This window comes from Puma concolor, chromosome D4, assembly GCF_028749965.1.
Source record: "Puma concolor isolate L17-30 chromosome D4, mPumCon1.1.hap2, whole genome shotgun sequence".
Classification (NCBI taxonomy): domain Eukaryota; kingdom Metazoa; phylum Chordata; class Mammalia; order Carnivora; family Felidae; genus Puma; species Puma concolor.
Window position 1 is genome coordinate 16,714,006 of NC_141679.1, and position 13,172 is coordinate 16,727,177.

Below are 13,172 nucleotides of genomic sequence, written 5' to 3' on the forward strand. Positions count from 1 at the left end.
TTATTTATTTTTCAGAAAGAGAGAGACAGAGCATGAGAGGGGGAAGGCAGAGAGGGAGGGAGACACAGAATCTGAAGCAGGATCCAGGCTCCGAACTGTCAATACAGAGCGTGACCTGGGGCTCGAACCCACAAACCGCGAGATCGTGCCTTGAGCTAAAGTTGGATGCTTAACTGATTGAGCCACCCAGGAGCCCCCTGCTCCACCTTTAGGGTTTTCTGTAAGATAGCTAAGGTGCATGGTATCCAAAGAATTTTTTAATTAAAAAAATTTGTTTTAAGTTTATTTATTTTGAGAGAGAGAGAGAAAGCAGGAGTGGGGGAGGAGCAGAGAGTGAGGAGAGAGAGAGAATCCCAAGCAGGCCCTTCACTGTCAGTGCCGAGCCTGATGTGGGACTCGAACTCACAAATCACGAGATCATGACCTGAGCCGAAGTCAGACAACCAACTGAGCCACCTAGCCACCCCAAAGAATTTTTTTTAATAATTAACTCAGTTATGGATTTATTTAGAATGGTAATGGATGGTTCATGGCAGTTAACTGTGTACCAGAAAGAAACCTAACTTGCACGAAAACCTCCTACATCTCTATAGTCTATTTATTGCTTATTCTTATTGAACAGTTTATATATACCATATTTGCTTTATTTAAAAATATGGTTAATTATAAGGCACATCACTGGTTTAAAAAAAACAACCTTGCAGATGCCTTCTGGGCATATTTAAAGTTTTTCAAATGGGTAAAATGCTTCTTAGAAACCGGGAAGATATTGGCACATGCTGAACCCACCCTCCTCAGTACGGCTCTTGTGACCAATGTCCCCCACAGCACTTGACATAAGCCTGTGTTATTTTCCTCCTCAAGTTTTGTCATATTTGGCTTAGCAGTGACACTGTCCTCTGCCATTCCTTTGATGCCCGGAACCCTGTCCTGTTTTTCTTTGCAAAGAACACAGCGCACAAATGTCTTTAGTAAACACTGATTAAATGAATGAATGAAAGATGCCTTCCTATCTCTGTAGATGGTACATATTTGCCCCCAGGCAAATCATCTGTAAGATATCCAAGGAGAAGTATCCAAAAAAAGTTGTTGTTTTTTTTTATTAAACTCCATTACATTCATGGTAGAAAATATAGCAAATGTGTATGTTAATTGTCTCAAACGTGTATGTTAATTATCTCCGTTTTCCTTCTTATAAATAATATCTCCCTCCATTCTCTTTTCTTCTAGGGATTCTTCAGGAGGAGCCAACAAAACAATGCCTCTTACTCCTGCCCAAGGCAGAGAAACTGTTTAATCGACAGAACCAACAGAAACCGTTGCCAACACTGCCGACTGCAGAAGTGTCTTGCCCTCGGGATGTCGAGAGATGGTAAGACATGCCTTCCAGGTTCTTACTTAAAGGTTTTCACGTGGGGCGCTTGGGTGGCTCCGTTGGTTAAGCATCTGACCTCAGCTCAGGTTTTGGTCTTGTGGTTCATGAATTCAAGCTGTGCTGACAGCTCAGAGCCTGGAGCCTGCTTCAGATTCTGTGTCTCCCTCTCTCTTTGCCCCTCCCTTTCTGACATATTCTCCCCCCACCGCACCCCCCCCTCAAAAATAAATAAACATTGGTAAAAAAAGTAAAGACTTTCACATGGATGCTTTGCTGGAGTCTATTTAAGCCATTGGAAGGATTTTAGACAAAGGGAATTGGAGATAAAAAGACAAGAAAACGATGTGCTGGTAGAACTTCTAAAAACTTCATATTGCCCATGAAATAGGAATACAGGAAAGACTTTGCTGGAGCTCATGGAGCAAGCTGTACTAATAAGGTTAGGTGAAAGCCACATTGGCCTAGGTTCAAAAGTTTGCATGTGCATGAGTGGTTCCTAGGTTGTGAGATTTTTCAGAGCTAAAACCAGGGAACATGCCACGCAAACCAGGACCATTTTGTCACTGGGTGAGTCTGACTAGTACATGAGTTGCTTGGTGTGTGGAGAGATTAAGCAGCAGAACCTACTTCCATAGGAAGCCCAGAAGCCCTACTATTATTGGCCATGGACTTTGTAAAGCATCATGAAAATTTCAAAAGCCATAACATAAGTCCAAGCCTTAAAAGGGCTGTGTAACTCGTGTCCTTCTCAGAATATGACCCAAATGGGTGAGCTGGGCCCCCCACTGATTTTCTTAGATTAATTAAAGAAGACAAATAAACACACACAAAGAATTTTATCTAGTGTTGCTTCCATTTTTAAGCACTCGTCTAAACTCATTATCTCCCACCCTACCCCCACCCTCTCACCCCCGACACTGGCTACAGCACTTCTGTATCAGATTGTGAGCCACCCTGAGTCCTGAGGGCACTTCTGTCTTGTTCTCACTGTATCCTCAGGATCTGGTTAAAGGCAGGCACCTAAATGTTTGTTGAATGAACCATGGAATTCTCTTTTACGTAGAGCCTGAGACAGACAGTTCCCCTGGTACTTATTCTCTTTATGTGAATCATTGTAGATTCTCTACTCCTGGTCACATTCTTCTAATGAAGTTCAAGGTAGTGTGGACAAAAGGAAGGAAGGAAGGAAGGAAGGAAGGAAGGAAGGAAGGAAGGAAGGACAGAGAGATGGAGGGAGAGAGGGAGACTTCCAGATCTTAAAGAAATAGGGCTAATTGGCATACACCATTTCTTGGTATATAGGGAGTTTTATGAGTTATTAAATTAAATGTGAGCCTTTTACTCATTTGGATAGAATCTGTTCTGCATAAGTCTTGATATCTAAACCTAAAAACTGCTTACTTCTTAGCTTGCATTCTCCAAATACTTATATCATAAAAGTTTACCTTTTTTTCTACTTCCCATCCCACCTAAACTTGTATTGCATAAAAGTATACCTATGAGGCAAATTGGATCCAGAAAATAAAAAGAATTTGACCTTGAGCCCTTCAGTTTAGAGGTAGCTTCTGAAACTGCAGAGATATGTTTCCAAGCTTTTCTATTAACTACCTGACTTGGTGTTTATTTGCTTTTCTAGACTTGCTAGCCATGTAAATATACTCCTAGGGTGTGTACTTTCACATAACTAAAGTGAAGAAAGTGGAAGGTGGGGATTTAGTGGTTTTAAGCACTTATTTAGTGCAATTCTACGGGAACTTTAGTTGATGATTTTGTACTTTGTTTCTGCTATATGGAGGCAGCATATTAATTGACAGTATATGAAAAACTCCACTAATTGTGCAAAGAGATTGAGCCATTGGTTATTTTTCTTTGTTACTTCTTCCTACAATAAAAGGAAGTGTCCCTTTTGGAAGGGCAGATCTTTGGTCTGTACTGGTGAACAGAATCATAGACAAGAGATGGGCTTATGGTCCAATGTCTACAAAATCTAGGAGATTGTTTGAATACCATGGCAAAAAAAAAAAAAGTGTGTTGGGAGGGAGGGTCATTTAATGGACAGAGCCACGATCTTTTCTCAAGGGGGAAGAAATGTAGTGTAGCATATAAACTTGCGAGTAAAAACAATACAGTGTCTGAAGATACTGGAGATTCAGGATAATGACCCATCTTGGTTTTAGATCCAGAGACCATTCTGAGGATGCCAGGGACATCCTCCAAAATACCTCCTAACTGTGTCTTATGTAAAACTAATGACAAGGAGAAATGCTCCAGGGTAGGAGCGGTGGTTGGAAATGAGGATAAGAGGTTCCAGCAGAAGGAAAAAAAAAGGATTCTTCCTAAGGGAGAATTCTTCCTGTTACGCAAGAGGAAGTTTCGTCTGAACCTTGATTACAAAGAGTATTTCCTTTATACCAAATAAATTCTACTAATACCAGGGTAGCTGAATAGGTTTTATCTCCTGTTTGATATGTAATGTCTGGCCTATGGTATTGATGGCTTAAAAATCCCTGAACTTATTGGTGATTACCTATTTGTAGTGAGGACCCAGCAATGAGAGCTGGGACTTCCCCTGCCATTAATTGATTATATTTACCTTCTACTGGTTGAGCAGGTATTTTCAAAGTGCTTTCATAGTGGTGCTAGTAGCCAAGTTCAGATGCCCTCATACCTAGCTTCTTTCCACATACACCTTGCCCACGTTCCTTCAGACACAAAGTGGCATCTTCATTTTGATAATCGCATTTGTTTTCTGTCAGGGATGCATGGCACCAAGATTGTTTATTTCACCTACGTGGCCACTGAAAAACCATGGATGGCTACTTGTAGATAGCTTGATATAACTTTTAAAATCCCTGGACTTTCATTCTGTCCTGAATTTCCACTTTGATCATGGTTTATTAGCCATGGCACATAGATGAGTGGACAAAAAAATTCAGCAGTAACAGATTTGTTCAAATTTAGTTTGGGCAGAGAATCAAAAATCAAATCCACTTGGAATATATACGCGTGTGTTTATGTGTAAAGAAAGGTGAAACCGGGACGCCTGAGTAGCTCGGTTGGTTAAGCGTCCGATTCTTGATTTCAGCTCAGGTCATGATCTCAGGGTCATGAGTTCAAGCCCCGCGTTGGGCTCCTCACTGGGCGTGAAGACTAGTTAAAAAAATTTTTAAAGGTGAAGACATGCATGTATTTATGTGTGAGAGCTGATAGCATTTATATGCCCATCACATATTCTCCACCATCATATTTACTTTTCTTTTTAACTGGAAGCTTCATAAATGTTAGTTGCAGGAATCTTTAGGATAAACTGTTTCCAATCGTACTAGTACAAACAAACAAATAAAAACCAGAAAAATGTTTGGTGTCCGTAGGAAGATACTGAGCCCCAAAGAGAAAACATGATACTCACATTGCAATAATTGAATAGGCATCCTCCTAATGATATGTAAGTAGCTACCTTACGAGGACAGATTTCACAAATTAGGTTTCTATTTATCCAGAACAGCATTGTCCGGTATCCAGAATGGTAGCCACATGTCACTATTTAAATTTAAATTAATTAGAATTAAATACAACTTAAAATTCACTTCTTCAGTCACACTAGCTGTATTTCAAGCGCTCAATAGCCCCCATGTGCCTGTGGCTACCATTTTGGAAAGCATAGATGACATTCAATCATCACAGGAAGTTCTATTGGAAAAGGAGAGGGATGTGAGAGAATATTTTGAAATTAGGAATAAGGTTGGGTAGATTGAATCTGATCTTTTCTACAAAGCTTGGAGCACTATAAAAAAAAAAGGCACATCCTTGAAACTGAAAAAAGTTAAATTAAGACCAGTTTACTTGGGAAGCAACAAGATACGAGCATGGTGAACTTTACAGCCAGAAGATTGTGAGATACAATAATTTCCAAAATGACTACAGAAAGTCACAGATGATAGTTCTACAATTGGGCTCTCTTGAAACCAACAGCATATATCTAGTTGTCGTGTGTTGGTAAGCAGAAATCTTCAAAGAAGCAATGACTTTGTTTTACAGTTACTCCAAAAACTTCCATTCCACTTAGAATGCCACAATCCAAATAAAAATGAAAAGATCCCCGATACTTTGCATAAAATCGTTCTTTGCTAGCATGAGATCAGAGTGAGTGATAAGAGCATATCATGAGTAAATACCACCATCACTGAATATTTATAAGGCACTTGCAATGTATACAGAATCGTGCAAGTTTCTTTGAGAGCTAGCAGTTTAACAAGAGGCTGCCTCTATACTCAAGTGAAAATCATTAACAGAATGATTCAAGTCTGAGAGGGGCAAACACTTAAAACATGTGCCATTCTGATTAATGGGTAGTGGTAAGAAGAATGCTAATCCTTGAAAATAGAACAGTAATACAGCCTTTGTTAAAAATACCCCTATGAATACAACAAATGTTTTTACAGATAGTGACAAAGGGATTCTATACATGTCAGGAAAGTTGGGTAGATTTATTTGTTCCATATACCGTAACTGTTTTCCCCAAATATGCCATTACTTTTATGATAGGAAAGGGGCACAAAACCACTAGGACATCACTGTTTCTGACATGAATGGAAAAATCTATTCTAAAATAATATTAGAGTAATTGCCAGCAAAGTTCTTTATTTAGAATGAAGTCTGTTAGTTCCAAAATGTAGTGGAGCTTTAGGTCGTCTCTGAAAATATTTCAGTTTGCTCAGTGACCTGATAAGTCAATACCTTGGAAAAGGCATCACTATTCACCATTGGGTTTTCAGATGTTTACCAGGACAGAGGTCTTGACAGCCTACTGATTTGACATTGTTTGCCTGGATTATGAGATCTATGGTCAACAGCAGATTTCTGGACCTAAAATTAGTAAATGTAGAGTCTTAATTGGGTTCGCTCATTCATCAGCTGCCAGCTAGAGGTCAGTCTGTGCCTCTGCTGAGGGTAGATGGCCTTCTCTGGAAAGACCTTATCGTCTAGCAAGCTAGTGCAGGCACATCCTTTTTGTGGTGAGAGATTCAGTCACCTAAGAACTTTTGTAGCTTCTGTTTGTATCACATATGTCAGTATCTCACTGGCCCAAAGCAGGTCACATTGATGAGGTTTTTGAGGGGTGACAGTGGGGCTCATGGGGTCCAGAGCCGACAACCAAGAAAGAATTCTTGAAGATGTCTTTTGGTGCAAAAAAAGTGATTTTATTAAAGCATGGGGACAGGACCCGTGGGCAGGAAGAGCTGCCAAGGAACCAGGAGAGACTGGTTATATACTGTGGGGTTGGGGGAGGTAAAGTCCAGGGGAAGTTTCCAGAGAGATTTTCGTATGCTAAAGACTCACAGGGTACTGGAGGCTGAGCTGTTGTCAAGCTAAAGTTGTTTTCCCTCTAGCAAAGCATTAACATGAAGACAGTAAGGAGTTAGTTCCTGGAGAAACATTTTACTCTGCCTGCCTCAAGTATTTATCAATGCGCTGCAGGCCATAAGGAAATGGAGTTCTATATGCCATTTCCTTCAGCCTTTATTTCCCACAATCACTCTGGAGGGGTGATGGAGACTTTTAGGTCCTTCAGGCCTATGATCTCTATCATTTTTTTCCCCCTTTCCTTTGTTCTTGGGCAGCCAGGAGTGCCTGAGGAATATCATACATATCCCACCTGGTGGGGGGGGGGGGGGGGTGTCGCCTGTCAGCTTGCCTTAAGTTCCCTCATCAACGTGCCCCTGAGGCAAGTGGTGAGGCAGGGTGCCTGCCTGGAATGAAAGGGCATTGCATATTTACACCCGGAAGGGCATAGAAATAGGTAAGAGGAATCAGGGTCATTAATGAAATCAATCTACCACAAGTATATTTCACCTAACTATAGAGTGCATGGAAATCTAAAGCAAGGTTTAAATGGAAAGGGTTTTAAAAGGAGGCACTGCATTTATGTCTCCATGATAGAAGAGCCTCCTCTTCTCAGTCTTTGCTCTCTAATAGATTTTAAACAAACAAATGCAAAAGCTCTTCTACTAAAGTAACTCAGAAAGTAATCTACTTCCACCAAAATCTTAATCTACCAATAGATAGAAATTTTGTATCATCCTCAGGAGTTCTGTAACAAATTGCTGTTCTGAACCTACCTGAATGCAAAAGACAGGTTAGCAAAAAAAGAAGAATGTCGCATTCATATCTTGCTGGGGGGTGGGGGGGGGGGGGTGGGGAGGTGGGGGGGAGTCCTTCCTGAATCAAAAGTTATCATGATTTATTTTTTTCTGATACAAAAAGTTTTTTCCCCAGAGAATTTATATTTATTTATAAATTTATTTATTTAAAAATTATTATATATAATATTTGTAAAGTTATAATATAAAGGTACAAAGGAATGCTTTCCCTAAAATTTACTTTAGGATTTGCCCCATGGACAAACTGGAAATATCACCGCAATTAATAAGCAAATCCATGCGTCTCTGAGAAACAGAACCTAATAAAGATAGTATCTCTACCAACAAAGTTAAACACAATGATCTAAATGATTGAGACGCTATTAAAATGACAGTAGAGGTAGAAAGGGGAGTTTGGTCTGAATAAAACAGATGAATTGTCTTCATTCAGAAAACTTACTGGATAAATCACCCCTTTGTTTTTCTATTTAGGCAGCATCAGAATGCCTGCCTGAACGTGGTTTTTTTTTTTTTTTTTTTTTTTTACTGAGGATTAAGGAAAAACAGGAAGTTTGGGCTGCTACAAATCCAGTCCTCATATCCACAATCCAGCAGGCAGGAAAGAAGAAAACAGTGAGCCCCAACACTGAGAAGTATATGCAGCATTTCTATTTACCTCCTCTTATCCAGAACTTAATCTCATAGCTGCACCTGGCAGTGAGGGAGGCTGGGAAATGTGGTCTCCATTCTGAACAGCCGATGCTCAGATAAAATTTGATAACTCTGTAGCCAACAGAAGGAGAAGACGAGCACTGATGGAACATGGCCAGCGGGGAGGGGGGTGGCTCTTCCACAGTAGGAATCTCTTCTGTGGGCCCTCTGTGCTGGAGAGTCCTTAAGCATTTCACCATGTAGTTATTTTCAGAAATCATTCTCACGAACCCGACTAACTGAATCCAGGAACTGGACCTGTTCCTACCCTCCACTTCCTTCTTTCTACATTCCCTGGGCTTCCAAATACCAACAGGTGATGAGAACACTGTCACGAAAGAAAAGAAAATAGAAACTCAGGAGCCTCCAAGTTTGCCGTAGTCCCCACCGTTAACATGAACTGCAGGACATAGTGTTTGATGAGGCAGACAAGGTAGCCTCTCACTTAAAATATTCACAGCCTAAACTGGGAGTTGACAGTTTGTGAGGGAAAATGTCGATATCCATAACAAATCAGGAGGTCAAACTCTACCAGTTAAGAAACAATGAATTCAGATCAAAGCATCCTCAGATTACTCTGTGACCTGTTAGAGACTTTTCCTCCTTTTTCCTCACGATGGCTAAGGATTTGGGGCAATATAAAACTTGGGGCTGGTAGAACAAGAAAGGAGGGGTAGCTGTGGGCTTCCTTGCTGAGTATTGGACTTAACAAGATTGCTGTTTTCCAAATATTCTTTGAATTGGATCCCAAAAGCCAGCTGAAGACAAATATTTCCTTAAAATTGCATTTATCACCCTGCCCCGCAGCGTTGGTCTTACCCAACATGCTGTGTAGAAAATAGTGAGGGGGTGCCTGGGTGGCTCAGTCCGTTAAGCGTCCAACTTCGGCTCAGGTCATGATCTCTCAGTTCGTGAGTTCGAGCGCCTCATCGGGCTCTGTGCCGACAGCTCGGAGCCTGGAGCCTGCTTTGGATTCTGTGTCTCCCTCTCTCTCTGTTCCTCCCCCACTTGTGTTTCCCTCTCTCTCTCTGTCTCTCACTCAAAAATAAATAAATAAACATTTATAATAAAAAGGTGAGGCATGTCCAGAGATTTAAAAAAAATGAAAATGGTGAAATAATAGGGCCCTATCCAACAATCTAGTAACCCTAATGCTTAGTAGGGGAAGCTAATATTGAATGTTGGTTGACATTTTAACAGCAGGTACTATTTGTAGTTTTTGGTTTGTGGATTTCCCCCCTCCCCCCCCCCAACACGTAAGAAAGAACCAGGAAATATGCCTTCTAACTTCATGGCCATCAGAAATAAACTTAAGCCCTGGCATTCCTTCCTAGCTCACGGTTAGCTCTCGCTCTGCTCATACACCAGCACAACACCCCTGAACATAGCCTTTCACCAAATGTGGGGTGCGAACGCATGGAGCCTTCCGCTATGGTGCTGGGATTTTGTGCACTGGATGCTGAGGGGACAACCGTCCGTGACCCCTCGGATGGATCGGGAATGATAACCCCAAGTGCCCTCTTCTGCTTGTCTCTCCAACGCAGCTGTGAAGTTCGGGAGGATGTCCAAGAAGCAGAGGGACAGCCTGTACGCCGAGGTGCAGAAGCACCAGCAGCGGCTGCAGGAGCAGCGGCAGCAGCAGAGCGGGGAGGCAGAAGCCCTCGCCAGGGTCTACAGCGGCAGCATCAGCAACGGCCTGGGCAACCTGAGCAACGAGGCCGGCGGCGCCTACGCCAACGGACACGTCATCGACCTGCCCAAGTCCGAGGGTTATTACAGCGTGGATTCCGGCCAGCCGTCCCCTGATCAGTCAGGACTTGACATGACTGGAATCAAACAGATAAAGCAAGAACCTATCTATGACCTCACCTCCGTACCCAACTTGTTTACCTATAGCTCTTTCAACAACGGGCAGCTAGCACCCGGGATAACGATGACTGAAATCGGTAAGTGGCGGTCTCCTCCCCCACCTCGCTGTTGGCAATCGCACTTTGAAGCTGCCATGGTCTTGTTTAGGCCGGGCATTTTCTCAGGTGTAGAGTCAATGACTTGCATTCGTGGCTTCTAAAGAAAAAAAAAAAAAATGATAATAATAAGACTGTCTGATTTAAAAAGTGCGTTGTAATAAATGGCATTGTTCTCCAGCCCCGTAAAAGTTTATGTCAAGCAAAGGAGGAGAGAAGAAATTGAAAACGGAAAGACGCTATCCGTAAAGAACAGAACCTATCTGTTGGATTTGGGCTCAATTTGGCATAAACACGGGAATTTCAGCAAGAATTCTGAGTGATACTATTGAAAATAAAATAGGGGAGGGATGTAGAACGGGTATGTGATAACTGAATGAGCAGGGCTCCGATTCTTGCTCTAAGATAACTTGGGACAAACCGTAAGCAAATGGGACCTCAGTTTGCTTCTTTTCAAAGGCAGAGGGGTAGATCAGAAAGATGGCTAAGCCTCTTGTAAATCTGAATTCATGAATTCTACATGGGAATAGAGTCTGAATCACTGGCAGTGAAACGAGGGTAGTCTGGAATGTCACGGAACATACGAGCAACAAATGAGTTACAGCGAACAGGGCTAGTCACAGGCACGATGGCATGCTTGCTTCAGCAACCTGACCCTCCTTTGGCTGCAGTGAGCTTTGATCCCTTAAGGCGTGGTCCTCAAGAGTGCCCTGTCCCTAGGTATGCGCTCTCCCGACCTGTTACAACTTTGTTTTGCCCTGTTAAGCTCAGGAGTCTATTAAATGTTTAACCAGTTGAGCTCATCAACTAACTGCCGTAAAAATATTGATGGTTTAACACATGAGCCTCCTGGGTACCGAGGCCGCATGTCTCTATCAGGCTTCATTGCGGTATTTGGGGGCTGGGGGGTGGGGAGCAAGCTTGGTCTCAGGAACCTTGGAGCAACCTCCCCCTCTCATCCTGACCTCATCCTGGCCGAGCAGAGTCCTTAAGACCCAGGCCACCTGAGTTCAAATGCCGACTCTGGCTTCTTTCAGCTGGGATGAGTTGCTGGATCCCGGCTTCCTCCTCTTTAAAAAGAGAAAAGTGTTAGTTCCTAGATCACACGGTTGTAAGTAAGAATTAAATGAGTTCATACTCGCAAAGCAGAGGGATGTTGGACACACGGCAAGTGTTCAATTGCTCTTAGCTGTTATTATTTGGATGCCAGTCACCTTCTCTGTCTAAACTGTGAGTAGGAGCCCGGAGCCTACGAGTGTTTTAAATAAAGTTGACGTGAACACGTAATGAAGCACATGCCATATGTATCCTGGCTACTTCTGCCATCTGGGTGAGGAAGAAGTGATGTTACACAGTTATACAACCTGAAACGTTATTTCTCTCGTTCAGCAATTTAGCACGTGACCGTGACTGAAGAGGTGATTGACAAAGCCCCTGTAAAGACATTCACAACTGAGAGACACAGAAAACAGAACATCCGCTATCGCAACAAAAGTTCATTATTCATTATTATTGCTCCCTTTAACCTTGTTTTTTAACGATGTCACAGGCACTTCACATACATTTAATTTTTACAAACACCTTATAAGTAAAAGTAGGATTCCCATTTTACAGATGTGGACACAGAGGCTTAGAGATGTCTCATGACCTTCCCAGGGTCCTTCGGGTCCACCAGGACAGTCTGATTCCAGAGTCCTTTTGCTTATCTATTACCCTGTTACCCGCTCTGGGTTTAATATCCACAAACTGCACTGTCAACCAATAGGGACAGTCTTTTAAGGTGGGCTCACTCAATTTCCAAGAGACATGTTAAAAAGAAAAAGAAATAGGTTCCATTTTTTCCTTAATATCTAAGTGTCTGAGTCTGCTACTGATTTTGAACATCTGTATAAAACATAATGAGGCAAACACTCGTCATCGTTGGGCAGTCTTCTGCCCCGTACGAAGACTTAGAAAGTCTTCCAGGAATTCAGAAACCAGTTTCTCTGTGATTTAGAATCAGTTGGAAGTATTAGGGAAAGAGAACTACAGCCAAAGCCATCAAGTCTGGGTACCCTTCTCCAAGTAACACTTCCTCTCTGGCCCTCAGTCTATTTATTTATGAACTGATGCATTTGGACTACATGGTTTCAAAACGCCTCCAGATTTTCTACAAACTTCGATGCTCAGAAAACAGCCGGCATAGATTTTTCCTAACTAGTTCTCGGTACCACTAGTCTTTAGAGTTCTCTGGATATGCTGTAAAGTTTGGAGGTTTCTTCCATCAGACTGTCAGGCATGGAATTAGATTGTCGTGGCTGGTCTCAAATTTAGCAGGCTCCTAAGCCAAAGTGTTGACTTGGTTCTCGTTTCATTAACACAACAACGCCATCTAGTGGACACAAACTCCTGCCATGGGTATCAAAAGTGGGTACCTTTGACGAGCGGCCGTAATGGGATACACTGTTCTTTCCTGCACCGTCCAGAAAACTGCCACTCATTTCACGAAAACATTAAGTCCGCAACAGCATCGCTGGGCAGAAAGGCATCAGTAGTGTGGGGTGGTGGTATGATTCTAGAGCTGAATTTTGCCTGAGTTCAAAACCGGGTGTGCCCTTTCCCATGAGCAAGTTACCTAATAGCCTCTTTGAGTCTCAGTTGTAAACCTGGAACAATAGTAGTCCCACCAGTGTGTGTTGATGAAGTGAGTTAATATTCCTAAGTTCTTAGGACAGTACCAATCAAGCATTCGCCTTATTATAATAGAAATGGTATTGCAATTTTATTCATCTCACGATAATTAATAACATTACCAGCTGTTACAGACAATATAATTACCTTTTATTGAGCACCTACATTGTGCTGAGCAACGTCCTATATTTAATTTTCATAACAATTGTATTATGCCTATTATGGAAGTATGTTTATGTCCATTTTACAGATGGAAAAAAAGGCTCAGAAGTTACAAAACTTTAAAAAAAAAAAGCATAATAAACATATGAG

General features: G+C 41.9%; 1 protein-coding gene across 2 annotated transcripts in view; it reads left to right on the plus strand.

Annotated features, from left to right (window-relative positions):
- Nucleotides 1–13,172, plus strand: part of RORB (RAR related orphan receptor B) — a 388,079-nt gene that overhangs the window by 329,023 nt on the left and 45,884 nt on the right. For both annotated transcript variants that reach the window (XM_086685016.1, XM_086685015.1), the window contains 2 exons: nucleotides 1,231–1,372; nucleotides 9,771–10,172. In XM_086685016.1, the coding sequence (XP_086541142.1) occupies nucleotides 1,231–1,372; nucleotides 9,771–10,172 (544 nt within the window). The remainder of the gene's footprint in view (nucleotides 1–1,230; nucleotides 1,373–9,770; nucleotides 10,173–13,172) is intronic.